The sequence below is a fragment of the Terrapene carolina genome, unplaced genomic scaffold, assembly GCF_002925995.2.
Source record: "Terrapene carolina triunguis isolate 2854851 unplaced genomic scaffold, T_m_triunguis-2.0 Scaffold211, whole genome shotgun sequence".
Classification (NCBI taxonomy): domain Eukaryota; kingdom Metazoa; phylum Chordata; order Testudines; family Emydidae; genus Terrapene; species Terrapene triunguis.
Window position 1 is genome coordinate 31,568,425 of NW_020664562.1, and position 21,378 is coordinate 31,589,802.

The 21,378-nt window shown below is 42.4% G+C and overlaps 2 protein-coding genes across 5 annotated transcripts in view; both read right to left on the reverse strand.

The window, feature by feature from the left end:
• LOC112109820 (nexilin) overlaps positions 1-5,820 on the reverse strand; it is a 43,922-nt gene extending 38,102 nt beyond the window's left edge. Inside the window, exon 1 of one of the 4 annotated variants that reach the window (XM_024204475.3) lies at positions 5,802-5,820. The gene's annotated coding sequence lies outside the window, so the exon portion shown is untranslated. Of the gene's footprint in view, positions 1-1,989; positions 2,089-2,633; positions 2,728-5,801 lie in introns of those variants that run through there. The other 3 variants (XM_024204478.2, XM_024204477.3, XM_024204479.3) reach the window with 3 other exon arrangements.
• A 2,549-nt stretch (positions 5,821-8,369) lies between these two features.
• The window catches only part of LOC113407464 (mitoguardin 1-like), a 52,141-nt gene continuing 39,132 nt past the window's right edge, over positions 8,370-21,378 (reverse strand). The window contains exons 8-15 of the mRNA XM_026656019.2: positions 20,615-20,733; positions 20,354-20,426; positions 19,552-19,638; positions 19,251-19,349; positions 18,765-18,899; positions 17,204-17,257; positions 11,318-11,434; positions 8,370-9,835 (exon numbers count right to left, since the gene is read on the reverse strand). Of these exons, the coding sequence (XP_026511804.1) occupies positions 9,617-9,835; positions 11,318-11,434; positions 17,204-17,257; positions 18,765-18,899; positions 19,251-19,349; positions 19,552-19,638; positions 20,354-20,426; positions 20,615-20,733 (903 nt within the window). The 3' untranslated portion in view covers positions 8,370-9,616. The remainder of the gene's footprint in view (positions 9,836-11,317; positions 11,435-17,203; positions 17,258-18,764; positions 18,900-19,250; positions 19,350-19,551; positions 19,639-20,353; positions 20,427-20,614; positions 20,734-21,378) is intronic.

The window sequence follows — 21,378 nt, forward strand, 5'->3', positions numbered from 1 at the left end:
CATAAGAAATGGCTTGCGCACACACATCTCTACTAAAGAGAGAGAAAGTATTTTTAAACAACTCAATCTAAATAACAATTTTAGCAAAAAGGTTAGCTGCCCAAATTACTGACTCCATTCATATTTCTTTCCTGGGCTCCTTTTGTAAAGACAAACATAATAAACTGAAAATTTTGAAATACTATTGAATTAATACTAATACAGCTCATTACAGCATTTGAGACCTGATTTAGTTGGGAATTGGTCCTGCTTTGAGCAGGGGGTTGGACTAGATGACCTCCTGAGGTCCCTTCCAACCCTGATATTCTATGAATCATTTTATGTTAAAAGTTGCTATAAATGCCCCACCACTTCACACTGGTCTAGATCACAGTTTTATTAAACAGGCATATTGCATTTAACAAAACATTAAAATGCCAGAGACTTGTCAGTTTTTGCTACAGGCCAATAAGTTACACTATCTGCTGTCCTGAACTGGGTCACAGTTTAAGGAGTAAAGACCATTTTGGTCTATCTGTCTCACTCATCACTGTTTCCAGGTAGGCCCTCTTGATTCTTCATTTGTATGTCATAAGTTATTTTGCTATTAATCTCAAAGCCCTTCTTCACGGGTCAACTATTTCCCCACATCCATTATTTATTGTTATTTAAAAAAAATTAGTTAAGTAAAATAGATAGTAATTATTTCTGTGCATAAAGCATAGAGAAGGGGACATGTGGCTAAAACAGTGCTTTATTGGAGCTCGGTAGCAAAGCATTTTTTTGCTATGTCTATAGTAATGTTATCCAAAGGTGCCTTTTATTAAATTTAGTGAAAGTGAAGCAAGCAGCAGTGACCACAATTATAAAAATAAACAAATGAGTGCAGTGCTGGTTTGCGGAGTTAGATTTAGGGATATAGGCTGATGACAGCTCTTCCACCCCCTCACCCAGGAACTCTGTCACCACTAACCATGGCACTATTTTTAGCTTAGCATCTTATTTCCAGTGGATGTCTCCCTAGTCTCCAATCAGTTCTACACCTGCAAGTATTAAGAGGTTTTCTTTTCACTATAGCCTGACATCTGGGAGTCAGAAAAAAAATCCCAAACACAGGTTAACCCAAGTCATTCAACAGGAATGGGTTAAATTCCTGAAAGGGCAGGGTCCCCCCACACACTGCTGTGGATGAGGAAACATAGGCCAGTGCATAAGACTTGCTTCACTTCTCCCCCTCAGACCAGGCGCAGCTCATTTGTATGGTAACAGTCCAGTCACACTGACTGCTCAGGCCTGTACTGTTCCAGCTGGCGTCCCCCAACGCTGAGCTAGTGTCTGACACAGCTCTCCTGCTGTCTAGCCCTGTGTGCGCGCTGCTGGGCAGCTCAAGCGGCTTCAAAGCCTGAGAGGGGCAAGTTGGGGGGCTGCCCCAGCGAGATGACACAAATCAGCGGTGTCCCTTTGAATCACAACGAAACAGCATCGCTTTGACTCAGTGCCCTGCCACTGCAAGGACCTGGTCTCCCGCGGGCTGTGTGATACTTGGGTCACGTTTCAGGTGTTGCGTTTAGGGTGCGGGTGCTGGGGGTGGCCTGTGATACGCAGGAGTCAGGCTGGGCGACGGGGTGCCGCCTTCTGGCCTTAATATCGCTACTATCTGACGCTCTGCCAGGGATTGGGAACGTCGCAGCCAAGGGTGCGACAGGGGGAGCCCCGGGAGAGGGGCACGAGGAGCCCCAGCGCAGCAGGTTTCTGGGGACAGTCCAGCTGGGGCTCACGGCGGAGGGGAGGCGGGCTGGGAGAAGCGGAGCCAGGCCCCGCGGCGGAGAGGAGAAGGGGGAGCCGCAGGACGGGACAGAGGAGCAGGGCACGGGGAGGAGAGGAGTCGGTCTGGGCATGGTTTGGGTGGGGAAAACCCTGCGCCGTGCGCCCCGGGCTGCGCGGAGCGGGAGCCGCGCCGACGCCGCTGAAGTTTTCCGGAGGAGTTTTACGCGCCGCCGAGCGCCTTACCTGGGGGTCCTGCCCGCGGCTCCGGCTCACGCTAATCCCGGCGGGCGGGCGGGCTCGCTGGAGAGCGGCGGCGCGGCTGTGGCTGCTGCTGAGCGCCCCTTGGCTGCCGCCGCTGCCTCCGGCTCTGCAAGTTTCCATAAAAGTCCTGGTGCGCAGCCCGCGCCCGCATTCCAGCCGCGCCCGGCCCGGCTGCAGCTGTCCCGACACACGCAGGCAGGCAGGGCCCGCCGCGGCCCCCTCCCCTCCGGCACAGACCGACTCAGCGCGCCTGGGGCAGAGCCAAGCCCCCGGCCGCGCCGCATGGGGCCAGCCCGCCCAGCCCCGGCGGTTGGGTTATTTCGGGCTGGAAGCACCACAGGCTATAAATAACCTGGGGCTCTCGGGAGCAAAGCGTTCCCGGGCAGGCTCCCCCGGGGCCGGCCTCCCAGCCATGGTTACTTGAAAGGGGGGGAAGGTGACCCAAGGAAGCCTGGCCGGTGAGACAAGCACGGGACCAGTGCAGCGAAACAAAGCGCGCCGTGGCCAAGTGGCACCTGCCATGCTGGGCAGAGGTGAGGCCGTGGCAGGTAGATACCCAGTGCGCCTCAGGTATGTGGAAGGCACCTATCACCCTAGTGTCGTCTAAGCAGTCAGAAAATACTCACCCCCAGCCAGCCTTTCCGGGCCTCTTCCCACACAAAGTTCTGCCCCACGGCACGCGGAGAGAACTCACTGGCGTATGCTTTGTGAGCAACTGTGCTCTGGGCCTCAGGCCCTAAAGCCCTGGGGCATTTTATAGCATGGAGCCCATGAAAGCAGCCAGCTAATAATAGTATGTGACAGTTAACTGTGGTGGAGTGAGGAAGAGTCCGGCCAATGCCAGATCTGTAGAACTAAGTTAGCTACCTAATGAAGAGTATATAAATTATTCCAAAACAGCCATTTAGGGAACAGAAGATGCCTGTCTTCCATGCCCTAGAAATTAAGAACTTTTCTGTACTAGATGCACAAATATAACTTTAAAACTTGAATTTGAAATATACTCCTCATTGCTTTAAACCCTACTATAGATTTCTTCCTTTCTTAGATTATAATCTCTCTAAGGCAAGAGGGACTGTCTTCCTAGTTATCTATTGTACTGTGTTTAGTACAGTGGATTTGACTTGGTTGCATACACCTTAGAATAATAAATGATACTGCAGTTGACAGTTTGAACATCAGACTGGAAACAAGGCATAGTTTTTTTTAAACACTGAAAGTAAGTAACTGTTGAAACAATTTACCGAGGGTTGTGGTGGATTCTCCATCACTGAATTTTAAATGAAGATCAGATGTTTTTCTAGAAGATCTGCTCTAGGAATTATTTTGGGGAAGTTCTAGAGCTTGTGCTATATAAGAGGTCAGACAATGATCACAATAGTCCCTTCGGGCCTTGTACTCTCTGGAGATTTAAAAAAAAAAAAAAAGTGAGTGGGGAGGGAGGGGACACAAGAATTCCTCATCCTTTCCTCACTCAAGTGGCTGAACCAATATCTCTGAACTAAACCTTTGGGTTAAAATGAAGATGGGATGATTTAACTTGACTTCTTTTTAGATTGCTCATAGCTATTTGAAAGAGAGGGTTAAAATAAAATGTCCTGTGACCTTGTGTTACTGTGTGTGGCTACAAGAATTAGATGGGAAAGTACCATCTATTCAGGTTGTTAAAATGACACTTTTTGCCCCACAAAACTATTTATAATGTACCCATCACTGTGGAATCTGAGAACTTTAAAAAATATTAGTGCATCTAAAAAATATTAGTAATCTTTGCTCCTCCTTTCTACTAACAAGTATGATGGCTTAGAGCAGGAGGGGTGTCAAACTAATTTAGAGGAGATCACTGGATTCCATATCAATTTATGGTCCTGAATATAAATTCATAACTTCATACACTACTCAATCTAGACACTAGGGAGGTTTGTATAAGGGAAAAATATAGTTTATGTAGTAACTACACTTTTATTTATAACTTTCATATGCTGTCATTATTCAGTGAGAAAACCCACTTTCCTTTAGGCCACCTGTTTCTGTTCTGTTTCTTTGCATGCATTCTCTGTTCTGTCCTTCGGCTTTCTTTCCTTGCAGCAACTTGCAATTCTCATCCCTTGAAGGCTTCACTTCCATCCCCTTTCCCATTAGCTGTTAAGAGTTAACACCAATAAAATTAACAGAGGACAGGAACATTCACACCTCATAGTCACTGTTTCAGACTCTCACAGACACTGATATTGGCTTACACTCTGTAGTAGTGCACCCTCACCTCATAAGTACCATCTCATTTTTGATTGAAGTGGCCTTGTCTCTAATGCTCCCCTACTGGGCTCTTCCTTTGACCTGCAGTGGCCTCTCCCAGCCTGTTTCATCCCCCAAATCCCCTCTTGATGTTCAGTGGTTTGGCTCTCCAGCCATGTCACATAAAAGTCTAAACTTCTTCCAGGCTACCACAAACAAATCAAATAAAAATCAAAAGAAGTCTTCAAACTAATGTCCTTCCACCCCTCTGAAGCTTCATTGTAGTTCCCTTATTGACTTTACCTCAGGGCTTCCGCTGCAGGAACCTAACCTGCTCCTATGTTCTTCCTCCATTGTTTCCTAGCTCTTAAACCCTATCCCAGGGCTTCTCTCTGCCAGAGAGACCTGTCTCCTCTGCAAGTACTCTCCAACCAAGCTTCCTCTTGCCTCCTGGCCAAAGGAGGCAGAGCTATTAATTACCCCCCAGGTGCAAAGCATGACTAATTGGGGTTCTTTCTCTTGCCTTGCAGCTGGTGGGGGTTAAGCCCCATCCAACACTCCAAGGTCTATGAAGGTCCCTCATGCCACTTACATTCATGACACGGTCTAGATCCTACCTCCAGGCTATATGTTTGTCATTCTAGGTCTAGATCTTTTCTTCACCTATGTTTTGGTTGATAGAAAAAGGAGTAATAACTTTTAAACTACAGGACTAAATGACACCAATTTTCTGTTAGGCTTTTGCTAGATCATAAGCTTACCAGGCTGAAAATCATGCTTGGGGATTGTTTAATGTGTAGAATTAAACAAAAAAGGGCCATACTATCAGTTTAAATTAATGCACCTAAATGAAACATGTTCTAATAGTTTCTGCTTCCCTGCTTTTTCTTTTAAATATTTAAATTAAAAAAAAAGAGTTTGAGAAGAAAACCCCAATACCTACAAGTTTAATTGGTGCCAAAGCTGGCTGCAAATAAAATATTAAAAGTACACATGCACATTAGAAGAAAACCTAATTAAAATTTAGACACATATGTAAGGAAGTACTGGAGTAGATATGCATCAGGCTGGTCCAACTACATATAATGAATGAGCATTAGAGCAAATATATAGTATTTTTTTGCTTTATATATGGAAATTCATTGTATAACTCAAAATGAGAATTATTTTTCTTCTAAAGTGTTTTCATTGAATTGTTATATTTGATATAAACATTTCATTTAGGCAGTAGACAGTTTACCAGTATGCTTACCATTAGCCAACTTGAGTTGATACATGCTTAGTTTGTAAAAACCAAAAGACTACGTAAGCGAAGTAGAATAATCATTAACCTATTAAAAGTGAGATTACAACTAAATCACAGCTAATATAAATATCTTAATTCTTGTATCATTTAATGTTTCTGACTGACCTTAGCAGTACCATATGGCTTTTGCATGTAACTTGCTCCAACTAGCATCGAAAGTTGCATTCAAAAGTAGCATGTTTGAACAAATAAATTCAGTTCTGATATTATGAAATACTACATAAACACTACTGTAGTACAGTAGGAGACATACCATAAATGCTGAAGTGTAACTTTGGCATTCCTGCTTCCCAGGATAGCAGGCACAGGTAGAAAGCACTTCAGATATATGTGGCTGGTTAGCAACAGATCTTCTTTATGTACTTTCTTCTAGGCAGCTATGCAAAGGAATTAATTTCTGTGATAGAAGCAGCCAGCTGTAGGATGAACTAGAAAGAAAAAAATTACAGTCCAGAATAACTGCATCCATGAACACTGACTCCTTCTCTCCAAATTTGTATCCATTTTCCTCAGCACAGTTTATTGGAAGTTCACATGATAAGTACTACTTGCTACATACTATCTGAAGCACGCAGTGGGTGACCATCTCCCTGAAAAGCAAGATAGTGACAACATCAGAACAGGAAACAGAGCCTAATCCTAATTCTGTGGGATGCTGATTGCCACCGGCTTCTACAGGTTTAAAAATTAATATATTTAATTTTTATCTATGTTCTACATCAGTGGTTCTCAAACTGTTGGTCAGGACCCCAAAGTGGGTCGCGACCCCTTTTTAATGGGGTTGCCAGGGCTGGCGTTGAGACTTTGCAAGTCCCAGGGCCGAAGTCCTGCCACCCGGGGCCAAAGCTGATGTCTGAGGGCTTCAGCTCTGGATGGCAGGGCTCAGGTTACGGGCCCCCTGCATGGGAGGGTGGGGGAAGGGTCGGGTTTTGGCTTTGCCTCCTCCCCCGCCTCCACAGGGTCACAGGGCTCAGGCTTCGTTTCCCCCTCCCGGGGTCGTGTAGTAATTTTTGTTGTCAGAAGGGGGTCATGGAGCAATGAAGCTTGAGAACCCCTGTTCTACACCACTTTAGACTTAAAAATAATTGAGAGAGAAGGTGGGTGCAGTAATATCTTTTATTGGACAAACTTCTGCTGGTTAAAGAGACAAGCTCTTGAGCACCATGGAGCTCTTCAGGTCTTCTTCAGCTCTCTGGTGCTCGAAAGGCTCGTCTCATCTCACCCATATTGTTTTTCTCGTATCCTGGGGCCAACATGGCTACAACACTGCATATTAACAGTAATTGTTTCATTAATTTTTCTCTATTTTGCATTTTTTTAAAATACAAACTGCAGTTTTCTCATTTTGGTTATAAAATAGACTATTCAGTTTCCAGTCAATTCTACATTTATATTATGCACAAGCACAATGGGTTGGCACCTATCAATAGGGGCACGTTTGTTAGTAGGGTGGGAAAAACTGGGTCCACTAGAATTTAAAAGAAGACATTTCTATTGAACTTTGGTTTTGTAAAAACTAATTTCCACATCCTCATGAGCAGTGTTAGGTGGCAGTGTTCTAAACATCTTACGTAGAACGAAGAGAGGAGAATGGACAGGGCTTCCTTTGACATCATCCCAGATGGTGAGGTTGCTGGGTAGAGCATGCTGTTTCCTTAATACTTCCATTCCCAGTTTGATTCTTAATTAAATATCTCATTATCCAGTATAATTCAGTTTTATACATCACAATAAATTGTTAAAATGTGAATTTGTGGAACTGTGTGCCTAGGGAAATGAGTATCTTTCTTTTGAACTAAACAGGAAAGGTGAAAGATTCCACACACTATCTGAAAATACTCTTTGGAAAAAATACATATAGTGAGATGCCAGGTTATGTGTCTTGCAACAAGACAGATCAGCAACAGTTTTTGGTATCTGTATTACACATACACATCAAATATAATTCTGGTTTTAACAATATTTCAGTTGACATTTCATACAGATTCACAAGTAATAACACCCTTCTTATATTCAGAATTTTTATCTTTATCCAGGATTTTACCCATGATTTTTTGGGATTGGTTTTTGCAATAGAAGCAGAAATATATTTAATGAAATACAATTCCAGTTTGTTTACATATTCCAAACTAGAAACTTTTAGCTACAAAGCTGCAGAGTTATTTGTAATTATCCCATATGAAGTTTATTATATATGGGACAGTTTCTCCCAATGTTGTGGCTGTTTTATGTCACACTGCTGGTGCAAAAGCAGTTAAAAAGCAGCCTGAAAGCCAGTGAGGCCAGCCATGGAAAGATCACTTCAGTTTGATATACAGGATCCTGCACCATCTTTACTCCTGACCGCTAGTGTAGGGAACGTGGCCAGGGAAAAGGAACTTGGCTACAAGCTCTCTGCACCCTGGTGATCCCCAGCTACTGTACTGGACCATATGGCAGTTGGCAGCCAGCACAAGTTACAGCAATCTGAAAGCTGCTCTAATATATGCTATGAGACCAAGAGAGCACAAAGCACATTTTGTCCACATCTAAGGATCCGGGCCAGAAAGTGCAGAGTAAAGAGAGTAGCTACTAAACCACTTACAATCTAGCATATGGTGACAATGGTGCTTGTAGTCTGCATTAGCAACTACTGTCAAGAAGTCACAAATGCTGGTGCCAGCACATTAAGATGCTACAGGTTATTCCATATTTTTATTTATATATATATATATATATATATAATATAAAATGTTTTAATCTGTTTTCCTTTAAAAACTGAATTGTGGAAGGGCACATTAATACAAATAAAAAAAAATCTTACTCAACTCTCTTACTTTTGTTTTTGGACTATAATGCAACATTAAACTTAACACTTTCAGCTTTGGAGTCTTAAGTATCAGAACCTGGAACTCTGTAATCTAAAATGTTATTTTAAAAAGCTAAAAATTTATTCTATTATGTGTATCACTCAGATGCTGAAATACTCTATTCTTATAAAGTACCATAGAAAGGGTCTTTGGGGATTCTCTCAAAGGGATACCCATGAAAAAGTTTTTCCTCAAACTTTTTATTCTGAAATTCAAGACAAGACTACACAAAAGATTCCCTGAACTGAGCACCAGTGTGTACAGATACACACACACTTACCAAAACTCATATATAAAGTCCTCTCCCAAACCGAAGGTTGGCTTTTTGAAAGAAAAGACTGAGACTGATTTAATTGAGAAACAACATGTCTTTAGGTTTTATCATACAGCCTTACTTTAAAATATAGTTAAAATGCTACATTTGAACCAAGAATGATACTAGTTTATTCATAACCGCATCATTTTAAAAACCTAGAAAGATGGGTTTTAAACCAATTAATTAACCTGAAAAAACTGTCACTACTTTTAGAATATACCAAACAGTGATCTCACACTAGTGATTTCAAATGTCAACTTCAGTGATGATGTATTTACATATTTTAAGCCAACACCAATTAGCATTGAGTTTTTCGTGTTATTTTCACCTGCCCAAATGGTGACTGCATTCACTCCATTATGTTTCAATACAAAATGACTGCTTACATACACAAACACAATTTTAGAGCATAGTTAAATATTTTGTAAAGGTGTTTTGGGGGGGGGGGGGCAGGTGTATCACATAATAAGTTGAAAGATGTGTATACCTTGGCTGAAACACTTTCTAGACATAAAGCACATTGCAGAGTTTGTACTGAACATTTCATATAATAAGGCTTAAAGACAAACTCATCTAATAACTCCATATACCACATATCACATAATATCTGTGGCAAATGTACAGTATTTCATAAATAAATTTTACCCAAATATTGCAGAAAAAAAACTTTGGGGTACATTATATATATAAATACAGAGACAGCTGAGCTGTGATTTTAAATTTAGGTATATATACTGTAATATGCTCACCAGTTCTTTTCCTAATTTTTTTTTTTTTAAATCTCCCTGAGTCCATTCCATATTTAGCAACACAGTTACATATTCAGATGTTTGCTCAAAAATAGCAATGACAGCATTGGAGGGGGAAAAAAGGCAAGGTGCACTCAATTTAGGTTTTTTAAGCTTATTGTACTTTTTCTTCCAAAAGCCCATTGGCCACGATGTGTCCATGACCATTTATGCAACCACTGACATGCCTTAGTGAATCGGCTCCAAGGTAGGCCATTAAAAGTTCAGTGCGACGCATTAGCAATTGCATAAGATCTTCAGCTAAATTCTCCATAGTTGAATATCGCACCTTTTCAAAGTCAAAAATGTCTTTGAGGAAGTAAAGAACTTGATCCTAGTGGATAAAAAAGAAAAACCTGTATTTACTTATAGCAATATATAGAGTTTTGTTAAATATTAATTATACAATGTTATATATTTTTCCTCATTTATACATAATCTTTCCGAAGCACATATAAAATATGCACACAAATTTATTGGGCAATTTCTTACCGTGTCTAACTACCAACATTCATTTACTAACTCTCTTGACTGTTTAAAAAATAAAAAAAACAACTTTAAAAATAGACACTGTCAGGTAGGTTTAGGCTCCAAAACCAACCTAATATGAATAGAAATGTTCATGATTAATATTTTTTTTAAGAAGTTGCATTGAGCTGAACTGTTGGAAATAAACAAACAAGAAAACTTCCAGCACTTTACTAGTGCATGGAAGAACAAGAAAGGGAACAGACTATAAATAAGTAAAATTGACCAATCTAGTTTTACTGTTCACACATAATGAAGTGCAAAAATTAGACCAACGCCATAAATAGTGAATTGCAAATTATTGTCCTAATGTTGCAAGCAAACATTTATGTATACCAGTAGTCTCATGACTTCCGCTGGATTACTCATGTACCAAGTGTTACACAGACTCATAAGTGTTTTCAAGACTGGGGAGCCTATGTTCTGAAAATTCTTAGTGTGTTAATAACTTACAGTAGGGGTGGGGAACCTCCGGCCTGCTTTTTAATTTAATCTGACCCGCGGCAAGTCTCCGCGCTGCGGGGTGGAAGGCCTGAGCCTCGGCACCCCCCACCCTCCCGCGGGGCTGTGTGTGGCCCGCGCCTGAGCCTGTATCCCTACCCGCGTCCCAACCCACTGCCCCAGTTTGGAAACCCCACCAAACATACCCTAACTCCCTCCCAGAGCCTGCACCCCCACCCACAACCCAACCCCCTGCCCCAGGTTGGAACCGCCTCCCGCACCTTAATGCCCTCCCAGACCCCTACCTCGACCCAGCCCCGAGCCTCCTCCTGCACCCAAAACTCCTTATCCCCAGCTCCACCCCAGAGCCTGTACCCCCAGCCAGAACCCTCACCTCCTCCCACACCCCAACCTCCTGCCCCAGCCCAGAGGCATGCTCCCGCACCCTGAACCCCTCATTTCTGGCCCCACCCCAGAGCCTAGGGGAAGCCCTGAGCCTCTGCACCCCTTGCCCCCTCCCACGGGGCTGCATGTGGCCCATGACTGATTTTTTCTGGGGTCAATGGCCCTGATAGAAAAAAGGTTCCTCATCCCTGATTTACAGTATAATTAGCAACATAGGTAGGGATTGTTTTTCTAGTATGGGGCAAATTAATCCCTGTTATTTGTGGCACTAGGCTACATTAATCTCTGGTATAACAACTGAAAATCAGGATGAATATTGACTAGCAAAGATTTTTTTATATAAATTATTTTTATCATAATGGTGTTCCTTTAAGTAAGATCCTCCCATCTGATAGGTGCTTTTTTATGTTAGATAAATGATCATTACAAAAAGGATGCATACCTTAAAGAAGCAGCATAAATCATAAAGAGAGTTTCTAGGTCCCAAAAAGCCCCATGCCAAAACAGGACTGACATGCTCACAAATGGCATAGAAGTGTGCAAAAAACCCGTCAGGTACCTGGTGATGTAAGAAGTAGAGAAAGAAGTTATTTTTCTCAATATAAATCCCTATTATATCAAATTAGGGCATTACAGACGCTCCCCGACTTACGCAAGTGTTTCGTTCCGGAATGCCTTGCGTAATTTGAATTTTGTGTAAGTCGGGAACGTATACCCGACAATTACGCAAAAAAAGAAAAGAAAAAAAACACAAAAGAAAACAACCTATTTCTAGCTTACGGAACTTTTTCTGTATGTAAGTCAGTCTCTGGTAACTAGCCAAACTACTCATTTAAATTACATTGTATATCAAGTAAGTGGAAGGATTGTTAAAAGTTTTCGACTTCAGCAGTATTTTAGAATATAAACATTTTGAAGGAATCTTGATTTAATATTGATATTCATACATTAATAATTTAAGGCTAGATGAGACCATCAAATCTAGTCCAGTGGTTCTCAATTTATTTACCACTGTGGGCCAGATATGCAGCTCTCTATGTGTTATGTGGGCCGCAACCACACAATCTGTGTGGCCCTGAGGATGTCACATGGGCCGTAGTTGTGTGCTCATTGTGTGGCAAGCGGCCTGCGGGTTGAGAACCACTGATCTAGTCTAATACTCTTACGTAACACAGATCATAGAATTTCATCCAGTTACACCAGGATTGTTTGATTAAATCATCTTTCTGAAAGGCATCCTGTCCACAGCTTCTTTCGCTAACTTGTTCCAATGGTTAATCATTCATTGATAACGTTAGATCTTGTTTCTAATTTGAGTATGGCTGGCTTTAACTTGCAGCCATCGATTCTTGCTATGATTTTCTCCACTAGACCAAAGAGCCCTTTAGTATCTGGTATTTTATCCTTGGAAGGTACATACACATCATCATCAAATCATCTCTTGGTCTTCTTTTTGATAAACTAAACAGAGATGGCCAGAGGGTTGCCAGGGGCTTGAACAAAGGACCCATGATGGCAGTATTAAGGTCCCACAAGGGAAGTGGATCTTTCACAGACGGTTGGAGACAAATCACCCCCATTAGACATCTCACCACCATGGGGTTTGAGAAAACTGACTTGCCTTTGATGGGTGGATGAAATGCCAAGATCGCTGCTAACCCTCAATGGACTGAGAGACAGACTGAAGATGTAACAGGTACTCCACAATGTCCTGAATGTACGCCAGCATTGGCTGAATTCCCCAAGCAAGCAACAAACTGAAAATTGCTTACACTTGGCCAAATAAGTCACCCTAGTAGAAGGCTTCCTATTGTTACACAACACCTGTCCAACAACTTCCAAACTTCATTCCTTCTGCTCATCTAGCCTTGCAAGCATCCATGCCATGAAATAAAAAGTATTGAGTGCTGGATGCAAAACATGACTATGGTGTTGAGTCAGTAGGTCAGGACGAAGAGAGAGAGATATGGGAGTCTGAACCAATAGACCGAGTAGGTCAGAGAACCAACATGGAGCAATGAGAATTAGTTTGGCATGATCCCACTTCAGCTTGAGAATGACCTGTGGGATGATTAGCATCAGAGGGAAGGCCTACATCACATTCATTCAATCCCCAGTTAAGGTGGAAGGCATTGGTTAAGGAGCCTGGACTGAGACCCACTTGAGATTAAAATTGATGGCACTTCTTGCTGTCTCTCGTTGCAAACAGATCAATAGCTGGAATACCCTATTCCATGAAGATGGACTTCAGCACAGTGGACTTTAGAGACCACTTGTGAGTCTGGGAGAAATTCCGGCTGAGGTGATCTGCCAAGTGATTCTGGACTCCAAAGGGACCCAGCAGACTCCAAAAGGGTTTCATTTATTTGGAGATCAACTCTCCCTGGAGCCGAGGACTGAAGGATACCTGCAACTTGTGTGTGTTCTCTTGTATGTACTTGGCCTGGATCCCAAGGTAAGATAATATGCCCGAGAAGGTCCTAGTATGACCTGAAGTCCTCAGGCACTGATGAGGAAGAGTTCGGTATTGCAGAGTCATCCAGAGAGGAAGAAGAGTAGTGCAAGGCCAACGGAAGCTGTTGTAGTGGGCAGGTTCCTGCATGAGAGGGTCAGTCTGGACCAGCTCAGGAAGAATGACCTGTAATAGATGTGGCTCAGGAATAGAGAATGCAGCTGGAATTGGCAAGCTTGCCCTGGACTATATCGAAGAGTGGGATCTACCAGACTGGGGTACATCCCAACAATTCCAAGGAGGCAACTGGGAATAGAAGACAGACATTGGTGGCCAGTGGGTACTAGGCCAGGACCCCTATCCCTGCTGCAGGAATAGTGTCAATCCTGGTACCAATGATGATCTGAGGTGCTTCGAAGGTGAAAGGGAAGAGGAAGACGTCCCTGAAGCCTCCTCTGATGGAGCAAACAAACCATCAGCCTTGTCCGACATCTAATATGAAGAACTCATCAGTATCAAGGATGAATGAGTGATCAACGCCATCGGTATCAGGAGAGGCATCAACCATTAGCCAGCACTGGAGCAAACGAGGTGCCAAAACCTTTGTCAGCACCAAATCCAACAAAGGGGTCCATAGTACAGACAGCATCGGTGTCAAAGAAAGCCTCTGCACTGATGATTTTTTTGGTACTGCAAAAGATGTTGGCTGTGACTCTGCAGTCTGAGACCCGGACAGTGCATAATGCAGTACCAACGAGTGAGACAACTACATGACCTGAACAGACAACGGCAATGGTGCAGCAGAAGATGATGATGTAGAAGCCATGGCAACTGACAGGGGAATCAGGAACGGAAAGGCAGAGCAGATCAGATGTTGCTCAATATGCCAATGGCATGAAGACTATCAGTGTCAATGCTGCCATCACTGGTATCGAACTCAACAGAAGCCCCCTGGCCAGAAACAGAGTCAACAGTACAGAGTCCAAATGATCTTGGCATGATACCGGAAAGTGGTTAGATGGGCCAGCTCCATCACGCGTACCACAGGACTCACAGTGCAAGTCAGCACTCCTCTTCAACAACGAAGAGAAATCCCTCCCAAGTCCTAGAACAAACCTGATCGGTGTTATGGGACCTGTTCCTCAGAAGAACCAAGGAAGGAGAAAGATCTCTCTTCCTGCCAGAGGGAGCCCCGGATATTAGGCCAGAAGCCACATTTCAGGTTGGCTCCAAAGGAGAGCACAGGGCCAGACAATCTGAATGGAGGTTCCCATTGCCAAAGTGGGCCTCCTGGTTTGCTCTAAGAGTTTCCGTTTCAGATGCAAGTCTCTCACCATCTAAGTGCTCTTCTTAAACGACTAGCATATAGAGCACATTTCCTTAATGTGCCCCTCTCCATGAGTGTGGGGGTCACTACTGGGGATAGTCAATGTTTAAATCCCAGTGAGGGCATCGCCCCGGGCAACTATCTACCCTAACTACTGTAACTAAATCTAAAGGTACTACTAAGCTATAACAACTAGCAATGAATTATATACAATAAATTCCCAGAGAAACAGAAAAAACATGAGGTAAACCACCACATAGAATGCACCAACTGTAGCTACAGGTGGTGAAAAGAACCTGAGGCGGGTTGGGGTGGTGCTGCCCTTAAATAGTCTGGTGAGGGGCTAGTGCCACCGAGCACAAGCGCCATCCCTATTGGTTCTGCAAACATTTTCGGCTTTAGAGTGCTGGGGGTGTGCACACCTAAGGGGAATACAAGTCTGCAATCATTTAAAGAAGAACTATATTGATACAGTGATGTGATAACTAAAGATTCCTGTCACTTATTCAGACAGTATGATTTTTAAATGATCTTTTACAAAGAGTATCATTACAAGTGAAGGCAACCTTCTGAAGAATGGATTTGTTAAGAATGGCCAACATGATTTGCCTGAGATCAGAAGTCAGTGGCAGAGAAAGGACTCTCCGGGTGCTAGCTGAGATTCAGGACAACTAGATTAAATTCTTTACTCTGCCACAGACTTCTTGCATAATCTTGGGCAAGTCACAGTCTCTATGGCTCAACTCCCCTTGTGTAAAATTTGGGGATAATGGTACCTCCATATCTCACACAGGAATGCTGTGAGGATAAATACTTTGAATTCCTTAGCATTTAGATCAGGGGCAGGCAAACTTTTTGGCCTGAGGGCTGCATCGGGTTTCGTAAATTGTTTGGAGGGCTGGTTAGGGGAGGGGGTTGTGGCCCGGCCCCCACCTCCTATCTGCCCCCTCCGCCCCAGAGCCCCGCCACCCCATCCAACCCCTCCTCTCATTCCTGACGGCCCCCCCGGAACCCCTGCCCCATCCAACCACCCCTTCTCCCTGTCCCTTGACTGCCCTGGGAATCCCTGTTCCCTGCCGCCCCATTCAACCCCACCTCCTTCCTGACTGCCCCCCCGGGACCCCTGCCCCCATTCAACCCCATTTCCCCCCCGACCACCATCCACACCCCCGCCCCCTGATCACCACCCCAAACTCCCCTGCCCTCTGTCCAACCCCCCTGCTCCCTTACCGCGCTGCCTGGAGCACAGGTGGCTGGCTGCACTGGAGCCGCGCCGCCACCACGCAGCACAGAGCACCGGGTCAGGCCGGGTTCTGTAGCTGCGCTGCCCCAGGAGCTCAGAGCCCCGCAGCCCAGAGCATTGTGCCAGCGGTGGAGCGAGCGAGCTGAGGCCGCGGGTGAGGGGGAACAGTGGGGAAGGGGCCGGGGACGAGCATCCCAGGCCAGGAGCTCGGGGGCCGGGCAATCTGGTCCCGCGGACCAGATGTGGCCCCCGGGCCGTAGTTTGCCCACCCCTGATTTAGATAATATGGTACTGGGGGCCATGTAAGTACTTATATTCAGACAGGACTAGAGCCAGATCTTGACTCCAAATTCTGTGCTCTACCGACTAAAACATTCTGCCTCTCTTGTAAGTGTGTCTTCAAACCTCAGGGCATGGCTACACTACTAACTTACGCAGACCTATGTTGGGTCAACTTATAGCCACTGCAGTGGTACATGTCCACACTACTCTCCTTCTATCAGTCATGCGCCTCCTCACCAGGAGCCATTCCACCAACTAAAGAAGAACAGTGTAGAGGACTGAGAGCCCCCCCCCCGCGCAGCTCTCCGCTCTGCCAGGAGTCCAGGAGGCAAAACTGCTGCGATTGGGGAGCTGGGCAGGGGCAGCCAGGCTCTTGGCAGGAACCCCAGGCAGCAGCCCAGCTTGGAACCCGGTGGGCAGCTGGACTCTAACTGGAGCCCCCCCTCCCTGGGATGACAGGCCAGGAGCCGATGTAAGTAACGCACAGTGTATAGTGTGTCGCCCTAACTAAACTGACATAAGCACATGAGTTGTCATCTTATCTTCCACGAATCCACATTAATTGACATGGTAGACTTTACTCATGTACACATTTAAGTGTCTGCAGGCAGGGCCGGCTCCAGCTTTTCTGCCGCCCCAAACGGGGTGTGTGTGTGGGGGGGAAATGATGAGCGGCGGCAATTCGGCGGTGGGTCCTCCCTCTCTTCCTCTTGGGTGGCAACTCAAAGAGGAAGAGAGGGAATGCGGGACCTGCTGCCAAATTCCCGCCGAAGACCCCGACGTGCCACCCTGATACTGGACGGAGTGCCGCCCCTTTGAATTGGCCGCCCCAACCACCAGCTTCCTACGCTGGTGCCTGGAGTCGGCCCTGTCTGCAGGATCAGGACTTTGTAATTTATTTCTTTGATGGCACATAGCATGACTTCAAACTCCGAGTATTCTAAGAGTTGGTCACTCAAGTTTGGTCAGAATCTCTGAATTATAAAATTAAACAGGCTTCAGATTAGATCTCAAGACAATTTACCTTCATTTGCTGCCTTTTTTGCTTCAGTACTGACCAGCAGCTTGAAGCCACAGCCTAAATATAAGAAGAAATTATTTACGTAACTTTTACACAAGAAAACTGACTATTTAAAAAAGCAGCAGACTATAGAATCTTGCATGTGATGACCAGTTATTTCCTGAATTTTAATGCTGTGATAGCATAAGTTCAAACATAAAATGTCATCTGTTGTGAATAGCCCATTTTACTATCAGTTCATATTTCTTATATTTAAATTTAAAAAAATGAAATTGTGTATTCTTTCCCAGAAATTCTGTCCCATTTTGCATTGGTGCCAAATTGTATTTGAATTACTAAGCCTAACTTTTTTTCACAATTTAACATTAGCAACACTTACATTCAACCTCGCTGACACACAGTCTGTTGTGTGCCAAAATGTGTGTTCCAAAACCATAACTATCTCAGATTTTAAAAGGAAGCATATGAATACATGGTAATGGCCTTTTTCACTTTAAGAAAGAATACTTGAAATAGTTTTGCATACAGCTGTGGAGTTTTGTCCAAATAAGGATCTGAGCAATACAACATATTGATGGCAAATCTAGGCTCCCCTCCCCGCACAGCACATAACATTCAGATGGAATGTGATGCTACTTCAATACCATAAGGAAACTTGCTACTCACAAAACACAACTTTACCACATATGCTACAAAAAATATGTGCCTTACCTTTTTTCTGTAGAAGAAATATTTCAATTGAAGGGTAAAAAATAAAAAAGGAAAACCAGCAGTTTATAGTTCTAAATAGATGCAATGACAGCAACATCTCTCACCTATGAACAATTGGTCACACCACAATCCCTTCCTTCAAACATGCATGGATAAGCTCAGTTATTATGAACATTTTCTAGCAAGCAAAACAGGCTGATGCACCTATGAAAAAACCTAAAAATTCTGTTCTGAATGTTTGAGTCTTTGTATATTTTACAATGCCTGCTACTTTTCCATACCCGACCAGTACAATTCTAGGATATGAACTAATACATTTCCCCCATAAATCAGTATGTCTTATTTCAAATGTGACTAACATATACACCAGCCCTGCAAAATTCTACTCATCCAGGGCAAATAGTTATTTTTGCCAAGTGACTACAACAGTTTTTTCCATTATAATCAATCGTCATGGCAAAGGGCTGGCAAGTAAGTCTGGTAAATTTTAAATTAAGATTTTGCAAGGCTGACACAGCGTAGTAGTTTTTGCTCAGGCGTATTTTAGGATTCAGCTATGGTTGGAAATGGAATTACCTCTGACATAGAGAGAAAGGTCTCCCCAGATCAGAGTTGAAGCTACCCATTGTGGTTACTTGCATTGTTCATAGCCCATGGATAAAAAGGATGAGTTTAGCTGCTACAGATGCTGGTATTTTAATCTTTAAGAGTAAGACAGGTATCTATTCCCAATAGTATACTCATTTTAAAATTTTAGAAAGGAATGTTGAAACTAATGTAATTTTATCACGTCTCCTATCAGTTGCAATAAACCATAAGAATCTTAGTATAAGAAATTTTAAAAACTACTTACAGTTTCTTTAAAGGAGGAATTTAGCCAGCGGTTGTTTACTACGTTCTGTATAGATGTGGGTGGATTCTCTAAATCTTCAAAGGAATCCATTAATATAAAGTCCAGAACAATGTCGTAAAAATTTAGATTTTTCACCTGCATTCAGTTAGAATAAGATCAAAATAACTTAACTTCTCTTTCAATACTGGAACAGAGCATAAGCCAGTATTCCATACTCTACATATATCAGGCAGATTTATCATCTTAAGTTATTTAGGTAACATTAAAAAGCATTTCACTAATGGAAAAAAACCTGACATTGCAACTCAGCGGTACAGAGGTTTTAAAAAAATAGAAGTGGAAGCACATTTCTCTAAATCATCTAAAATATAAAAAAGCAGCTGGAATTCTAATATTTATTAATTCATAAGTATCAATTTTGAGAGGGAAACAGGTTGTGTAATCAAGTTTAATGAGGAAAAAAGCACTACAGAAATCCAAACTTACCCCCCTGACAGCAAGTTCCATTTCAGTATTATCCCAGTGATCTGTTTGCTCTAAAAAATGTATCATTTCATCAAAGACCTCTTCAAATTTCTTTGGATTCTGTGAAATAAAACCAGTTAAGTGTCATATTTCCTAGTAGGATGACTTGTTTTAGTTCTAAACTCTTAAAAGGCAAGTGTTTTTTGTTTTGTTTTTTTAATATGCCCAAAGAATTATCATGGTTAACTCCAGGACCAGACAAATTAACTTTGATCTCTGGTTACAATGAATAAACTAAAGGAACAACAAAAAAGGAATTTACCTTTCGAGCTCTCACAATTAAAGCAGACAAAATTTTTCTTCCACTCTCAGCAAGAAATATTCTGTTAGCTGTTTCTGAAAGAATTACCTGGAAAAATTTCCAGGCAATACAGACCTATAAGTACACAATTTATTTATAAAGAGAATTGCACTAAATGAGGCTATTAGATTCTTTAGTCAAATCAAACTAAGAGATGCTTGATATTAATACAGTATGCAAGTACAATACTTCTAACCCATCCAAAAAGATGGGTCTCCCATCCAGTGATGCACATCATTATCAAAGAGGCCATTCAGTTTGTCTTAACATATTGGCCCAGATTCAGAAAGGTACTTAAGCATGTCCTTTAAATTGAAGTATCAGAGGGGTAGCTGTGTTAGTCTGGATCTGTAAAAAGTGACAAAGAGTCCTGTGGCACCTTGTAGACTAACAGACGTATTGGAGCATAAGCTTATGCTCCAATACATCTGTTAGTCTTTCAATTGAAGACACCCGAATAAAACAACGTTCTGAAGTAGATAAAATGTTACTCAAAATGCTTTAAGAGCAATGAAACCCCCCCCCCCCCCAAAAAAAAAACCTCACTCCTTCGGTGATCTGAATATTAAAAAATAATATGCTGCTCTCATAAACAGCATTCAGTAATTACAATATATAACTATTACACTAAAAATATGTCACTGCAGAAGTAGGGCGAGCCAAAACTCTTAGCTTTGACCTAACTCTGCTCCATTTAAGTTATACATATCGTAGAAGAAAGAGAATGTGTGTGCGTGCACCCCATTGATAACTAAGTATTTACCTGAAAAGCCTGTCGAATACAGTGAAGCTTAGCAAGAAAGTCACTGTCCCCCAAACACTCCAACATTTCAGTCCTACATAAAATGGAAAAAAGTTGTAAACTATATTTAAAAAACAGAAGCACAGTACAATTTGACTAGGATTTATTTAGAAATAGCATCCATTACTCTGAGATTAGGGAATTAAATGCAGTATTATGTAGAGTATTTATTTTTACTCCTTGGCTTTTCTTGGAAGTTAATTAGTAAATACAAATCAATACCTTAATATTCTGGAATAAATTTTGCCCTCTTCTGCTAAGTGCATAGCTTCTTCATATAATGGACAATGGCAAAGAGACTCTAGACCATAGGTATTTCGGATCTCTCGGTGTTCAGTAAGCTGAAAGACATTTTTTGTTAAAGCTTATTAACTAACTTGCTAAAATGATTTTAAAAGTAAAATAAATTAATTCAAAGTCTGCTTGATACTCTGATGAAAGGAATATCCTTTTCTATGTTGGTTAACTACATCTATAACTGGTCAACATTCAATACTAAAAACAAAAACAACATTCTAGAACATTGTGGATTTTAATATGAAAGCTATGGTTTCAGATTTGAGCTTCCGAAGAGTTAAATTGTAGAACAGATTCAGATTAGTTTGTTTTGAATTTGAATACTTAAACCCATAGGGTTTGTTGAAAGGAAATGTCTCTCTGCTGGTCACGAAGAATAAATTGATGATGAGGCACTGAAAGGGGCAGGAGGATCACATCATAAAGAAAGCTGGGAATGGTTATAAAAAAAATCATTTTCCTAGTAAACGTGGCTCTTAATTACTAAAACACATTTCCTATGATTAAGACATTACAATCCAGTGTTTTACTTTGGGTGCCAAAAAAGTCTCTTCTCTGTCTACGGTTTTTAATATTTGAGTTTAAACCTTTGGCTGACATTACTACAGAAATGCATCATTACCCATCCCACAAAATGTTATTAAGTAAAATAATATTTAAACCATTCAAAAAACATTAATGTAGAGCAT